The 14,875-nt window shown below is 45.9% G+C and overlaps 2 protein-coding genes across 3 annotated transcripts; both read left to right on the top strand.

Annotated features, from left to right (window-relative positions):
* The first annotated feature begins 1,952 nt into the window (after positions 1 to 1,952).
* LOC118940380 lies at positions 1,953 to 6,199 on the top strand. Of its 2 annotated transcripts, XM_036949538.1 has the most exons (7): positions 1,953 to 2,107; positions 2,208 to 2,244; positions 2,355 to 3,783; positions 4,156 to 4,248; positions 4,410 to 5,395; positions 5,567 to 5,678; positions 5,943 to 6,199. In XM_036949538.1, exons 1-7 carry the CDS (start codon positions 1,974 to 1,976, stop codon positions 6,050 to 6,052), a joined length of 2,901 nt encoding a protein of 966 aa, XP_036805433.1. In that variant the 5' UTR covers positions 1,953 to 1,973; the 3' UTR covers positions 6,053 to 6,199. The 2 variants fall into 2 exon arrangements, with proteins under 2 accessions (XP_036805433.1, XP_036805432.1); XM_036949537.1 differs by having other exon boundaries at positions 4,410 to 5,678.
* Positions 6,200 to 7,510: 1,311 nt separating this feature from the next.
* LOC118940115 lies at positions 7,511 to 13,940 on the top strand. Its single transcript, XM_036948361.1, has 12 exons — positions 7,511 to 7,528; positions 8,431 to 8,550; positions 8,812 to 8,931; positions 9,213 to 9,360; positions 9,516 to 9,569; positions 9,677 to 9,848; positions 9,949 to 9,985; positions 10,096 to 11,524; positions 11,897 to 11,989; positions 12,151 to 13,136; positions 13,308 to 13,419; positions 13,684 to 13,940. Exons 1-12 carry the CDS (start codon positions 7,511 to 7,513, stop codon positions 13,791 to 13,793), a joined length of 3,399 nt encoding a protein of 1,132 aa, XP_036804256.1. The 3' UTR covers positions 13,794 to 13,940.
* Positions 13,941 to 14,875: the final 935 nt, after the last annotated feature.

Raw genomic sequence — 14,875 nt, forward strand, 5'->3', positions numbered from 1 at the left:
CCTGACTATTTCAGTTATGGCCAACAGAGGGCAACATTTATCCATAAAATACGATTAAACCTCACTGAACCAAAGTGAATTGGGTTACACTGTAAACTTTATAGAGATTTCGTATGTGATCAGAAACGATGCATTCATTTACCAGAGTGGTCGCACTGTGTTATTGTAGTTGACGTAATCGTGTACAATGGCATGACGTAATATATGAGCCTATGACTTAAACGCACTCAAGAGAAGGTTCAGTGCTTACTTCTGGCTCAGTTGAGTTGATGATTTACAAAGGAGAGTCATTCTCATGTTCAAATAAATCACTTTGAGTGGACAAAGATGACATTCTGTGAGTACAGCAAAACGGGCCAAGATTTTGTACAAAAACAAAATTGAAATGTATTTTAAAATGTATTTGTTTATAAAAAATGTCAGGTCCAATCTGAAGGGTGCCTGAAAGCACAATGGATAGAAATCATAAACGGTTGAGAATAATTCTTCAAAAAGTAAGTCTCATAAGTGATTAAAAAAATGTTTTTGTTAATTCTGGGGCTTTCTCTCTTGATATGTAATGGGGCTATCTTCTTGGTAGTATAGCCTATATGCTGTAAAAACAGATTGACATGATTTATAGTTGGAAAAGTGGGCATAATAATGGAGGGCTTAAGTTAAATGTATTTCCTTATGATCCTGTACCCCAGGCTAGGACCCTCCAAGCTAGTGCTGGAGAGCAGGTGCTCCAGACAGACGTCCATTCTGCTGGCCATGATGGAGTAAGGCTGCCAGCCCTGGGAGACTGCCCCAAGGACAGCCCTCTAAAGGTAAGAAACAGCTTTTAGTTCTGATGCAAAACGTCTGGTTGTAACGGAGACCAGTTGGTTGTAATCTAGTAATATGATGTGTTGAAAACCAGTTTACAACGAGATAATAACACCATTAAGACACATGGACCACCTACTAGTTAGAACTAATAGTATTGGAATTCTGATTGTAAATATAAGGTTATGATTTATAGTTGGAAAAGTGGGCATAATAATGGAGGGCTTAAGTTAAATGTATTTCCTTATGATCCTGTACCCCAGGCTAGGACCCTCCAAGCTAGTGCTGGAGAGCAGGTGCTCCAGACAGACGTCCATTCTGCTGGCCATGATGGAGTAAGGCTGCCAGCCCTGGGAGACTGCCCCAAGGACAGCCCTCTAAAGGTAAGAAACAGCTTTTAGTTCTGATGCAAAACGTCTGGTTGTAACGGAGACCAGTTGGTTGTAATCTAGTAATATGACGGGTTGAAAACCAGTTTACAACGAGATAATAACACCATTAAGACACATGGACCACCTACTAGTTAGAACTAATAGTATTGGAATTCTGATTCTAATTCTAAGGTTAACCCTTATGTGACATGTCACTTAGTACCACCATGCCTATGGTGAAATAGGTGGTTTCTATGGTGATATGATTTCCCCACTGTTGTTATATGTCTCAGAACCTTGTGCCGAAGCCCCCACAAGGCCCCAGGCCCAGCCGAGAGGCCAATATAGCAAAGGCAGAAAAGAAGGCCAGAGAGGTTATCAAGGCTAAAAAGTCTAGGGAGGCTAAGTCAGGGGTGATATACGCAAGACGCCAAGTAGTTGGTGTGTTGGCACTGCCTCAAACTCTTATATCTCGAACAACCAGTTACAGTGAGTATTGATCTCCACTTCCAAAAATCTTGGATTTTTTGATGCAATTCTAAAAGGATATATGGTGGAAGGATCCACTATTATCTACGACTCTCCTCTTTCTGTAGGTGTCCTGCCAGCTATCAAGAAGGGCACTAAAGTTACTCAAATGGAGACAACAGGTGGGTATTGGTGACACAGTGTTTATTTCTGATTATACAACTTCAATAGAATCTTTACGGTGGTCACTAGCTTGTTCGGTGGTAATTCTGATTGTCTTCTGTTTCAGAAACCCCAGGTCCCCTTACACCTAATGATGGGGAGATAATGATCTCCTCTCCATCTGTTGATGACCTCCTGACCCCAAAGAGTGATGTGACGTCCGTGGCTAAGAGCGATGATGCCTCCTGTCCAATTTCACCTGAGGCGTTCTCTCTAACGAACTTCCTGAAGTCTCACCCGTGAGTCCTGCTGTGAACCTCTATATGTGCAGAACAAATATAATCTATGTAAACACTAGTTTAAGTTGCCAATGATTCCTGGTGTTGGTTTGTTTTCCAGTCAGAGAAAGCTTATCAGGAAGTTCCTCAAACAAATGGTAAGTCCCGCATTTTTTCTGCTTTCAAGGGTAGAGTGATCATTGGAAACAACTATCTTGTAACATAAAAACTACTAGCTGTCAGATTGTTTTCTGTTTCTCTTTCTAAGAACGTGACAATAGGCGACCTGGACGAAATCATCGAGTGGGTGGTGTGTGTCTCCAGTGAGGTGTTCCTCCCAGTGATGGCTCTGCACAGGACCTCCAGACCAGAGTCGTCAGACTCGTCCCACTGGGGGTCAGGTGTGCTCCAGATCGTCTCTGAAAAGTTCCACCAGCGGAGTTCTGAGCCAAAGGGAAGGCTCCTGGGCGGACAGCCGCCCACTCCCCCTTCTGAGACCGACAAGGAGCTTCAGGGCATAGCAGATCTGTCTGTGAGTAACATCCTGAAAAGGGCCCAGGAGGACCTCTTCTCTTCTGGTGAGGATGACCTGGAGAACACCCATCCAGGTATTACTCTGACAGAAGAGAAGCTCTCCAGCATCTTCTCAGAGCTGTTCAGGGATGCCTGTGAGAGTGCCCAGGAGGCCGCCAGACGGATCCACCACATGAGGTCTGGAAGAGGCAACAACAGCCAGAATGGGAGTTGGCCTGGGTCGTCACAGGGATCGAGCAAATCCAACATGCCAGAGTTGGGAGAACTGGGGTCAGTGAGGAGTCCCAAGGGAAGTGACGTCCATAAAGTTCTTAGCGAGGGGTCCCTCCCTGTCTTTGCCCTGTTTGAGGAGAGGCCAGGGGAAGTTGGGGAGACCAGCAGCCCTGCTGGGGAGATGGACGAGACACAGACTGCCAGCACTCCCAGCATTCCCCGGTCTGGGCATGGCGGCAGAAGGAGTAGCCAGACCACCACTCCCACCCCCGGCCACAGAGAGGCAGGATTCACAGCCAGTAACATCTTTGATGTTATTATTCATCTGGCGCACTCTGACACTGACCGGGAACTCCACCAGGAGTTCAGCAGTGAGGATGATGTTTCACTGAATGACATCATGGACATGAAGTCAACCCTGGCCCTGGGTCAGATCCTGTCCTCATGGAAGCTGGTCAACATGATCTTCAGGGGGAAGGTCCACTACTTTGGGAAGGATCTCATCTGCAAGGTGTATCAGATGCTTCTGGACACCGGTATGGGCAGGAGGCCAATGGCCCGCCAGAGCAGGTCCGAGCCCATCCTGAAAGACCTGGCTGCCAACCGTAGGCTCTCCAATGAATTCTTCACAGACGTGCTGTACATGTTCATCCAACGGGCCATTAAGAATCTGCTGGAGAACTTCTTGGGTCTGCCGACCACCCCACCAGGCAGAGACATAATGTGGAATGACAACTTTAACTGGATGTATAGGGACGGCTGGGGGAACACCCCCACATCCAGCGAGGAGGAATTGTGGGACAGCGACTCCACCTGGTCAAGTGGGCATGGGGAGGAGGAAGGGACAGAGTCCCGTGGGAGGTGGGCCGCTCTGTTGGAGAAGGGCAGCTTACTGACCCTCCATTCCTCCAGCTCCCTCTCCCTCTCCGATGACAACAAGGAGGCACTAGGTTAGTTATTGTGTTGTTTTTACCATCTTTTGCACCCGCACATTCCCCTTCTTTCTTTTCTCTTATTGTCAGTAATGGTATTTTCATTTACTCTCCTCTTTTTTTCTTATTTTTCTATACAGTGTTTGGAGACATTTTATGTGTGAAGTATTACTTTGAATCAAATGTCAAACTCATTCTATAGAAGGCCGGGTTTCTGCAGGTTTTCACTCCACCCTTGATTGATGAATTAAGGTCACTAATTAGTTAGAAACTCCTCTCACCTGGTTGTCTAGGTCTTAATTGAAAGGAAAAAACTAAAACCCGCAGACACTCGGCCCCCCATGGAATGAGTTTGACACCCCTGTATTAAATAAATGTTGATTTGACCAGGGGCCGTCTGCCAGGTCCTGACCACCAGGGTGGGAGACATCCTGAACAGTACCTGCAACGACGATTGCAAGGCCAGGCTCATCATCCAGAAAGGTACACTTATAACCTGTTTTACCCATATGACCAGTAATAACAGTGTAATAACCTGTGTAATAACCTGTGTATTACCATTATAGTAAATGTGCTAGATACTGCATAGTGTTATACATGAATGTGGCTTTGAACCATTTCAGAATATGAGTGTATTTTCTTAGGATTGGATTCCGGTGCCAGGGAAAGGTTCCCTGACTCTCCGTGTCCCTCTTCACCCAAGGACGAAGAGGAGGTGGTTGTGAGTGCCATGACTGTCTCATACCCTAAACCCTCCACCTCAACCCAGGCAGCATGGGCAGCTCCTGCCCAGACTATGGACGTTTTTCTGCCCAGACCATGCCTGGATGAAGAAGAGGTAGTGCCCAGCACCTCCTTGAAGGACAACTCTGTGACAACCACCCATGCAGCACTGGCAGCTCCTTCCCAGAGCCTGGAAGAAGAGGTGGGAGAAGCTGAGGTGTCCCATGTGAGTGAGAGCTCCCTGATGCCCACCAAGGCCATTGAGAAGATTCCCTCCCTCCTACCAGGCAAGATCCTTATCGAGGAGGACACCCTCAGTTGCAGCACTCCCTGGGCCACCGTCATGAGCCCCCAGACCCTGAAGTTCATCCTCCACGGCATCATGTGCCGACTGGAGGCCTCAGAGTCCCCCCAGACAAGGAGGGCTAATGACCCCTTCAGGCTGATGAAGGATCTCTTTCTGGAGGTCCAGCATGCCCTGAAGTATGCTGACATCTCTGTCCTCTTTGGCCTGGAGGAGAGCATCCAATTCATTGGGGAGGATGCGGTGAAGGCCATCGTGAAGACTGCAGCTAAAAGATTGTCCCTGCGTTCGGACTCCAACCGGGCTCAACTGCGTGCCGCGCGCTCTGGTGGTGAGGCAGCCATCAGGCGCATGGCGGACACCATCACACAAGTCATAGATGACTATTCCGAGGACTGGAGTTCCGGTGGCCATTTTGGAGCCAGGAGGAGCCGTGCTAGTGGGAGGTCACACTCCTCAACCTCCTCAAGGAGTGACGTCACCCTCACCGAGGAGCTCCTGGCCCGGAGGGAATCCCTTGAAGAGGACCTAGCGGAGATGGCTGATGACAGCACTGGTTTGGAGAAGACCATTGTAAGCTCAGCCATCTCTGCCAAGTCCCAGGTAATTAGCTACATTTCAGACAGCTCCGAGCCCAACAGCTGTGCCCTCTTCACAGACCTCGAGGACATCACCTCCACACATGTGAGACAGACAAGAACTAGTAGATTGTTTAGTTATTTGGGCTGTTTGATTGTGAGGCATCAACTCAAATCTGTTTCTCTCTCTACGAAGGAGAAGGAGAAGGAAGAGGCTATGAAGGAAGAAGTGAGGAAGTCAGGAAAGAAGAGGCGAAGAAATAACAAGGACCAGAAGAAGAACAAGGTGTCTCCTCTTGGCAATGATAGTAAGTCCTCATTTCTGTCAGTCAACATGTGCGTCTGTCTTCAGCACACTATTGTAATGTAAGGACGGGAGACTATGATGAAGTTATCAGGGTCTTATTCATTAGCCACTAAATGGAAGAGAACAGACTAAAACAGGGAGGAACTTTCTTGAACTTGCCAATAACAAATTCTTGTTTTTGTTTTCTGTTTCAAAACATTTTGCTACTGTGTGCCTGAATGAACACGACCCTGATTTCATGCCCTGTTCTATGTCACCTGTTCAGGTACTGTGGCTGCAGATGAGCCGAAGAAAAAACAGTCTCTCCTCCCGCGGATCACAGCTGCCCTGGCAAGACTATTTTGCTTCCCCTGCAAAAAAAGATGCAAAAAGTAACTGCAGAGACGAGTTTGGGAAACCCTGATACCACCTCCCCCAACCCACTTTCTAAAAAAACATCAGTGCCACCAGAAGAGGGAGACAACCCCCCCTAACTAATTTGATTACCCCCCCATTTAATTTAATAAACACAACTTTCAGCTATTTTGATCTTCTTTACTTTTTTTTTTACAGACCCACCTGCATGCTATAGATTCGTAAGGTCAATTTGCTGTGTACTGTCTACAGTATCATTGTTATGAGTAGGTTCACTGTGTCAGTCATTATTTTTACCTTTATTTAACTAGGCAAGTTAGTTTAGAACAAATTCTTATTTTCAATGACGACCTAGGAACATTGGGTTAACTGCCTTGTTCAGGGGCAGAACAACATATATTTTAGGCTACCTGTCGCTATATAGGTATAGGCTAAATGCCCTAACCTAATTGCAATTTACATAATAAGAGTTACAATAGAATAATTCCCTAATTGTATCTTTCTTGAGAGGGAATAAATCTCTAATACACTATACTCAATACCATACAGTAAGCACACCACTGTATACCGATGCAAGCCCCGCCTCCCCGCAGAATAAAGAATAGACACGAGTGGATAATTGCGGTGTCACTACAAAGGATACCTTAATTAAGCCAATTCATTGGCTGTGTTGTAATCTGATTGGTGTGTGTACCACCTAATGCAAAAGGTGTAAAAACGCTGAAGCACTCCATTCTGTTCATGATTTCTATTTATGATTGACGCTGCTGTTTAAAGCTATATTTTTTAATGTCTGCCTTATTTGCATTATTACACATTTGGAGAGGACAGGGGAGATAGGGTGGACAGCTCCCTGTCTAGTAGTTGTAGCTGTAGTATCTGGGATCTACATCTGTTTATATTAGTTACTGTGCTGTTACTAAGCAGTAATGCATTACGGCAGTGTTACGTTACTACACCTAATAGGAAATGCACATGCGCACTGGAATGCCGCGAACTGTAGAGCACGAGGGGTTTTGACTAAACGAAATCTAACTGTACTCTCGTCTCCTGCCTGGTCATTTCTCCACAACACAAATATTACAGTGGCGACGAGGTGATTAAACTACATAAACGGACATTGCTTGAAGGGAAGAATGTTGCTTGAGTAATGAAACTCAAAATAATTATGTAATTCGTCAGTTATATTTATTTTCTTTCGCCAGTAGAGAAGTCTAAGCACTGCTAGCACTGCTAGTACAGTATTCAGGAGCTGCCAAGTAGCAAGACTATTGGAGTCCAGAATAGCGACACTACCCATTGAAATTAGGCGATCTCAGTGGAGAAATATTGACAAGGGGAAAAAAAAGGAAGAAGGGACGTACATTAATACAAATGAGTGCAGTGAATGAAGTAATTGCAGAAACTTCTGAAGTGAAGAAGTAGATGACTATTCAGAAAATTAAGGAATATAAGGAAACTGAACAATTAACTGTGAAAATGGCAACCATCGGTCGAGTATCAGAGTTTGAGGCTACAAAAGAGGATTTTGATTCCAATTTGGAGCGTTTTGAGCGTTGGCTGATAAACCCATCAATGATTAGAGTTATTTGACCATAATCATTTGTTTGGTCCATATTATTGACACTAAATAGAGGTTATTTTAACCGTAGCTGTTAAAAGTCCAACAGTGGGAGTGTGCAGCAGACTAATGATGGCGCGACTTTAATTCCTGACTATTTCAGTTATGGCCAACAGAGGGCAACATTTATCCATAAAATACGATTAAACCTCACTGAACCAAAGTGAATTGGGTTACACTGTAAACTTTATAGAGATTTCGTATGTGATCAGAAACGATGCATTCATTTCCCAGAGTGGTCGCACTGTGTTATTGTAGTTGACGTAATCGTGTACAATGGCATGACGTAATATATGAGCCTATGACTTAAACGCACTCAAGAGAAGGTTCAGTGCTTACTTCTGGCTCAGTTGAGTTGATGATTTACAAAGGAGAGTCATCCTCATGTTCAAATAAATCACTTTGAGTGGACAAAGATGACATTCTGTGAGTACAGCAAAACGGGCCAAGATTTTGTAAAAAAAAAAAATTGAAATGTATTTTAAAATGTATTTGTTTATAAAAAATGTCAGGTCCAATCTGAAGGGTGCCTGAAAGCACAATGGATAGAAATCATAAACGGTTGAGAATAATTCTTCAAAAAGTAAGTCTCATAAGTGATTAAAAAAATGTTTTTGTTAATTCTGGGGCTTTCTCTCTTGATATGTAATGGGGCTATCTTCTTGGTAGTATAGCCTATATGCTGTAAAAACAGATTGACATGATTTATAGTTGGAAAAGTGGGCATAATAATGGAGGGCTTAAGTTAAATGTATTTCCTTATGATCCTGTACCCCAGGCTAGGACCCTCCAAGCTAGTGCTGGAGAGCAGGTGCTCCAGACAGACGTCATTTCTGCTGGCCATGATGGAGTAAGGCTGCCAGCCCTGGGAGACTGCCCCAAGGACAGCCCTCTAAAGGTAAGAAACAGCTTTTAGTTCTGATGCAAAACGTCTGGTTGTAACGGAGACCAGTTGGTTGTAATCTAGTAATATGATGTGTTGAAAACCAGTTTACAACGAGATAATAACACCATTAAGACACATGGACCACCTACTAGTTAGAACTAATAGTATTGGAATTCTGATTGTAAATATAAGGTTATGATTTATAGTTGGAAAAGTGGGCATAATAATGGAGGGCTTAAGTTAAATGTATTTCCTTATGATCCTGTACCCCAGGCTAGGACCCTCCAAGCTAGTGCTGGAGAGCAGGTGCTCCAGACAGACGTCCATTCTGCTGGCCATGATGGAGTAAGGCTGCCAGCCCTGGGAGACTGCCCCAAGGACAGCCCTCTAAAGGTAAGAAACAGCTTTTAGTTCTGATGCAAAACGTCTGGTTGTAACGGAGACCAGTTGGTTGTAATCTAGTAATATGACGGGTTGAAAACCAGTTTACAACGAGATAATAACACCATTAAGACACATGGACCACCTACTAGTTAGAACTAATAGTATTGGAATTCTGATTCTAATTCTAAGGTTAACCCTTATGTGACATGTCACTTAGTACCACCATGCCTATGGTGAAATAGGTGGTTTCTATGGTGATATGATTTCCCCACTGTTGTTATATGTCTCAGAACCTTGTGCCGAAGCCCCCACAAGGCCCCAGGCCCAGCCGAGAGGCCAATATAGCAAAGGCAGAAAAGAAGGCCAGAGAGGTTATCAAGGCTAAAAAGTCTAGGGAGGCTAAGTCAGGGGTGATATACGCAAGACGCCAAGTAGTTGGTGTGTTGGCACTGCCTCAAACTCTTATATCTCGAACAACCAGTTACAGTGAGTATTGATCTCCACTTCCAAAAATCTTGGATTTTTTGATGCAATTCTAAAAGGATATATGGTGGAAGGATCCACTATTATCTACGACTCTCCTCTTTCTGTAGGTGTCCTGCCAGCTATCAAGAAGGGCACTAAAGTGACTCAAATGGAGACAACAGGTGGGTATTGGTGACACAGTGTTTATTTCTGATTATACAACTTCAATAGAATCTTTACGGTGGTCACTAGCTTGTTCGGTGGTAATTCTGATTGTCTTCTGTTTCAGAAACCCCAGGTCCCCTTACACCTAATGATGGGGAGATAATGATCTCCTCTCCATCTGTTGATGACCTCCTGACCCCAAAGAGTGATGTGACGTCCGTGGCTAAGAGCGATGATGCCTCCTGTCCAATTTCACCTGAGGCGTTCTCTCTAACGAACTTCCTGAAGTCTCACCCGTGAGTCCTGCTGTGAACCTCTATATGTGCAGAACAAATATAATCTATGTAAACACTAGTTTAAGTTGCCAATGATTCCTGGTGTTGGTTTGTTTTCCAGTCAGAGAAAGCTTATCAGGAAGTTCCTCAAACAAATGGTAAGTCCCGCATTTTTTCTGCTTTCAAGGGTGGAGTGATCATTGGAAACAACTATCTTGTAACATAAAAACTACTAGCTGTCAGATTGTTTTCTGTTTCTCTTTCTAAGAACGTGACAATAGGCGACCTGGACGAAATCATCGAGTGGGTGGTGTGTGTCTCCAGTGAGGTGTTCCTCCCAGTGATGGCTCTGCACAGGACCTCCAGACCAGAGTCGCCAGACTCGTCCCACTGGGGGTCAGGTGTGCTCCAGATCGTCTCTGAAAAGTTCCACCAGCGGAGTTCTGAGCCAAAGGGAAGGCTCCTGGGCGGACAGCCGCCCACTCCCCCTTCTGAGACCGACAAGGAGCTTCAGGGCATAGCAGATCTGTCTGTGAGTAACATCCTGAAAAGGGCCCAGGAGGACCTCTTCTCTTCTGGTGAGGATGACCTGGAGAACACCCATCCAGGTATTACTCTGACAGAAGAGAAGCTCTCCAGCATCTTCTCAGAGCTGTTCAGGGATGCCTGTGAGAGTGCCCAGGAGGCCGCCAGACGGATCCACCACATGAGGTCTGGAAGAGGCAACAACAGCCAGAATGGGAGTTGGCCTGGGTCGTCACAGGGATCGAGCAAATCCAACATGCCAGAGTTGGGAGAACTGGGGTCAGTGAGGAGTCCCAAGGGAAGTGACGTCCATAAAGTTCTTAGCGAGGGGTCCCTCCCTGTCTTTGCCCTGTTTGAGGAGAGGCCAGGGGAAGTTGGGGAGACCAGCAGCCCTGCTGGGGAGATGGACGAGACACAGACTGCCAGCACTCCCAGCATTCCCCGGTCTGGGCATGGCGGCAGAAGGAGTAGCCAGACCACCACTCCCACCCCCGGCCACAGAGAGGCAGGATTCACAGCCAGTAACATCTTTGATGTTATTATTCATCTGGCGCACTCTGACACTGACCGGGAACTCCACCAGGAGTTCAGCAGTGAGGATGATGTTTCACTGAATGACATCATGGACATGAAGTCAACCCTGGCCCTGGGTCAGATCCTGTCCTCATGGAAGCTGGTCAACATGATCTTCAGGGGGAAGGTCCACTACTTTGGGAAGGAGCTCATCTGCAAGGTGTATCAGATGCTTCTGGACACCGGTATGGGCAGGAGGCCAATGGCCCGCCAGAGCAGGTCCGAGCCCATCCTGAAAGACCTGGCTGCCAACCGTAGGCTCTCCAATGAATTCTTCACAGACGTGCTGTACATGTTCATCCAACGGGCCATTAAGAATCTGCTGGAGAACTTCTTGGGTCTGCCGACCACCCCACCAGGCAGAGACATAATGTGGAATGACAACTTTAACTGGATGTATAGGGACGGCTGGGGGAACACCCCCACATCCAGCGAGGAGGAATTGTGGGACAGCGACTCCACCTGGTCAAGTGGGCATGGGGAGGAGGAAGGGACAGAGTCCCGTGGGAGGTGGGCCGCTCTGTTGGAGAAGGGCAGCTTACTGACCCTCCATTCCTCCAGCTCCCTCTCCCTCTCCGATGACAACAAGGAGGCACTAGGTTAGTTATTGTGTTGTTTTTACCATCTTTTGCACCCGCACATTCCCCTTCTTTCTTTTCTCTTATTGTCAGTAATGGTATTTTCATTTACTCTCCTCTTTTTTTCTTATTTTTCTATACAGTGTTTGGAGACATTTTATGTGTGAAGTATTACTTTGAATCAAATGTCAAACTCATTCTATAGAAGGCCGGGTTTCTGCAGGTTTTCACTCCACCCTTGATTGATGAATTAAGGTCACTAATTAGTTAGAAACTCCTCTCACCTGGTTGTCTAGGTCTTAATTGAAAGGAAAAAACTAAAACCCGCAGACACTCGGCCCCCCATGGAATGAGTTTGACACCCCTGTATTAAATAAATGTTGATTTGACCAGGGGCCGTCTGCCAGGTCCTGACCACCAGGGTGGGAGACATCCTGAACAGTACCTGCAACGACGATTGCAAGGCCAGGCTCATCATCCAGAAAGGTACACTTATAACCTGTTTTACCCATATGACCAGTAATAACAGTGTAATAACCTGTGTAATAACCTGTGTATTACCATTATAGTAAATGTGCTAGATACTGCATAGTGTTATACATGAATGTGGCTTTGAACCATTTCAGAATATGAGTGTATTTTCTTAGGATTGGATTCCGGTGCCAGGGAAAGGTTCCCTGACTCTCCGTGTCCCTCTTCACCCAAGGACGAAGAGGAGGTGGTTGTGAGTGCCATGACTGTCTCATACCCTAAACCCTCCACCTCAACCCAGGCAGCATGGGCAGCTCCTGCCCAGACTATGGACGTTTTTCTGCCCAGACCATGCCTGGATGAAGAAGAGGTAGTGCCCAGCACCTCCTTGAAGGACAACTCTGTGACAACCACCCATGCAGCACTGGCAGCTCCTTCCCAGAGCCTGGAAGAAGAGGTGGGAGAAGCTGAGGTGTCCCATGTGAGTGAGAGCTCCCTGATGCCCACCAAGGCCATTGAGAAGATTCCCTCCCTCCTACCAGGCAAGATCCTTATCGAGGAGGACACCCTCAGTTGCAGCACTCCCTGGGCCACCGTCATGAGCCCCCAGACCCTGAAGTTCATCCTCCACGGCATCATGTGCCGACTGGAGGCCTCAGAGTCCCCCCAGACAAGGAGGGCTAATGACCCCTTCAGGCTGATGAAGGATCTCTTTCTGGAGGTCCAGCATGCCCTGAAGTATGCTGACATCTCTGTCCTCTTTGGCCTGGAGGAGAGCATCCAATTCATTGGGGAGGATGCGGTGAAGGCCATCGTGAAGACTGCAGCTAAAAGATTGTCCCTGCGTTCGGACTCCAACCGGGCTCAACTGCGTGCCGCGCGCTCTGGTGGTGAGGCAGCCATCAGGCGCATGGCGGACACCATCACACAAGTCATAGATGACTATTCCGAGGACTGGAGTTCCGGTGGCCATTTTGGAGCCAGGAGGAGCCGTGCTAGTGGGAGGTCACACTCCTCAACCTCCTCAAGGAGTGACGTCACCCTCACCGAGGAGCTCCTGGCCCGGAGGGAATCCCTTGAAGAGGACCTAGCGGAGATGGCTGATGACAGCACTGGTTTGGAGAAGACCATTGTAAGCTCAGCCATCTCTGCCAAGTCCCAGGTAATTAGCTACATTTCAGACAGCTCCGAGCCCAACAGCTGTGCCCTCTTCACAGACCTCGAGGACATCACCTCCACACATGTGAGACAGACAAGAACTAGTAGATTGTTTAGTTATTTGGGCTGTTTGATTGTGAGGCATCAACTCAAATCTGTTTCTCTCTCTACGAAGGAGAAGGAGAAGGAAGAGGCTATGAAGGAAGAAGTGAGGAAGTCAGGAAAGAAGAGGCGAAGAAATAACAAGGACCAGAAGAAGAACAAGGTGTCTCCTCTTGGCAATGATAGTAAGTCCTCATTTCTGTCAGTCAACATGTGCGTCTGTCTTCAGCACACTATTGTAATGTAAGGACGGGAGACTATGATGAAGTTATCAGGGTCTTATTCATTAGCCACTAAATGGAAGAGAACAGACTAAAACAGGGAGGAACTTTCTTGAACTTGCCAATAACAAATTCTTGTTTTTGTTTTCTGTTTCAAAACATTTTGCTACTGTGTGCCTGAATGAACACGACCCTGATTTCATGCCCTGTTCTATGTCACCTGTTCAGGTACTGTGGCTGCAGATGAGCCGAAGAAAAAACAGTCTCTCCTCCCGCGGATCACAGCTGCCCTGGCAAGACTATTTTGCTTCCCCTGCAAAAAAAGATGCAAAAAGTAACTGCAGAGACGAGTTTGGGAAACCCTGATACCACCTCCCCCAACCCACTTTCTAAAAAAACATCAGTGCCACCAGAAGAGGGAGACAACCCCCCCTAACTAATTTGATTACCCCCCCATTTAATTTAATAAACACAACTTTCAGCTATTTTGATCTTCTTTACTTTTTTTTTACAGACCCACCTGCATGCTATAGATTCGTAAGGTCAATTTGCTGTGTACTGTCTACAGTATCATTGTTATGAGTAGGTTCACTGTGTCAGTCATTATTTTTACCTTTATTTAACTAGGCAAGTTAGTTTAGAACAAATTCTTATTTTCAATGACGACCTAGGAACATTGGGTTAACTGCCTTGTTCAGGGGCAGAACAACATATATTTTAGGCTACCTGTCGCTATATAGGTATAGGCTAAATGCCCTAACCTAATTGCAATTTACATAATAAGAGTTACAATAGAATAATTCCCTAATTGTATCTTTCTTGAGAGGGAATAAATCTCTAATACACTATACTCAATACCATACAGTAAGCACACCACTGTATACCGATGCAAGCCCCGCCTCCCCGCAGAATAAAGAATAGACACGAGTGGATAATTGCGGTGTCACTACAAAGGATACCTTAATTAAGCCAATTCATTGGCTGTGTTGTAATCTGATTGGTGTGTGTACCACCTAATGCAAAAGGTGTAAAAACGCTGAAGCACTCCATTCTGTTCATGATTTCTATTTATGATTGACGCTGCTGTTTAAAGCTATATTTTTTAATGTCTGCCTTATTTGCATTATTACACATTTGGAGAGGACAGGGGAGATAGGGTGGACAGCTCCCTGTCTAGTAGTTGTAGCTGTAGTATCTGGGATCTACATCTGTTTATATTAGTTACTGTGCTGTTACTAAGCAGTAATGCATTACGGCAGTGTTACGTTACTACACCTAATAGGAAATGCACATGCGCACTGGAATGCCGCGAACTGTAGAGCACGAGGGGTTTTGACTAAACGAAATCTAACTGTACTCTCGTCTCCTGCCTGGTCATTTCTCCACAACACAAATATTACAGTGGCGACGAGGTGATTAA

Source organism: Oncorhynchus mykiss, chromosome 17 (genome assembly GCF_013265735.2).
Source record: "Oncorhynchus mykiss isolate Arlee chromosome 17, USDA_OmykA_1.1, whole genome shotgun sequence".
Taxonomy (NCBI): Eukaryota; Metazoa; Chordata; class Actinopteri; order Salmoniformes; family Salmonidae; genus Oncorhynchus; species Oncorhynchus mykiss.

Excerpts from the sequence above, each read along its gene's own strand:
- LOC118940380 (XM_036949537.1), top strand. The coding sequence starts at position 1,974 with ATGATCTCCTCTCCATCTGTTGATGACCTCCTGACCCCAAAGAGTGAT. Across the intron at positions 3,784-4,155 it reads TGACAACAAGGAGGCACTAG|GGGCCGTCTGCCAGGTCCTG; the intron begins GTTAGTTATTGT and ends TGATTTGACCAG. Across the intron at positions 4,249-4,409 it reads CAGGCTCATCATCCAGAAAG|GATTGGATTCCGGTGCCAGG; the intron begins GTACACTTATAA and ends GTATTTTCTTAG.
- LOC118940115 (XM_036948361.1), top strand. Across the intron at positions 8,551-8,811 it reads CCAAGGACAGCCCTCTAAAG|GCTAGGACCCTCCAAGCTAG; the intron begins GTAAGAAACAGC and ends CCTGTACCCCAG. Across the intron at positions 9,361-9,515 it reads CGCAAGACGCCAAGTAGTTG|GTGTCCTGCCAGCTATCAAG; the intron begins GTGTGTTGGCAC and ends CTCTTTCTGTAG.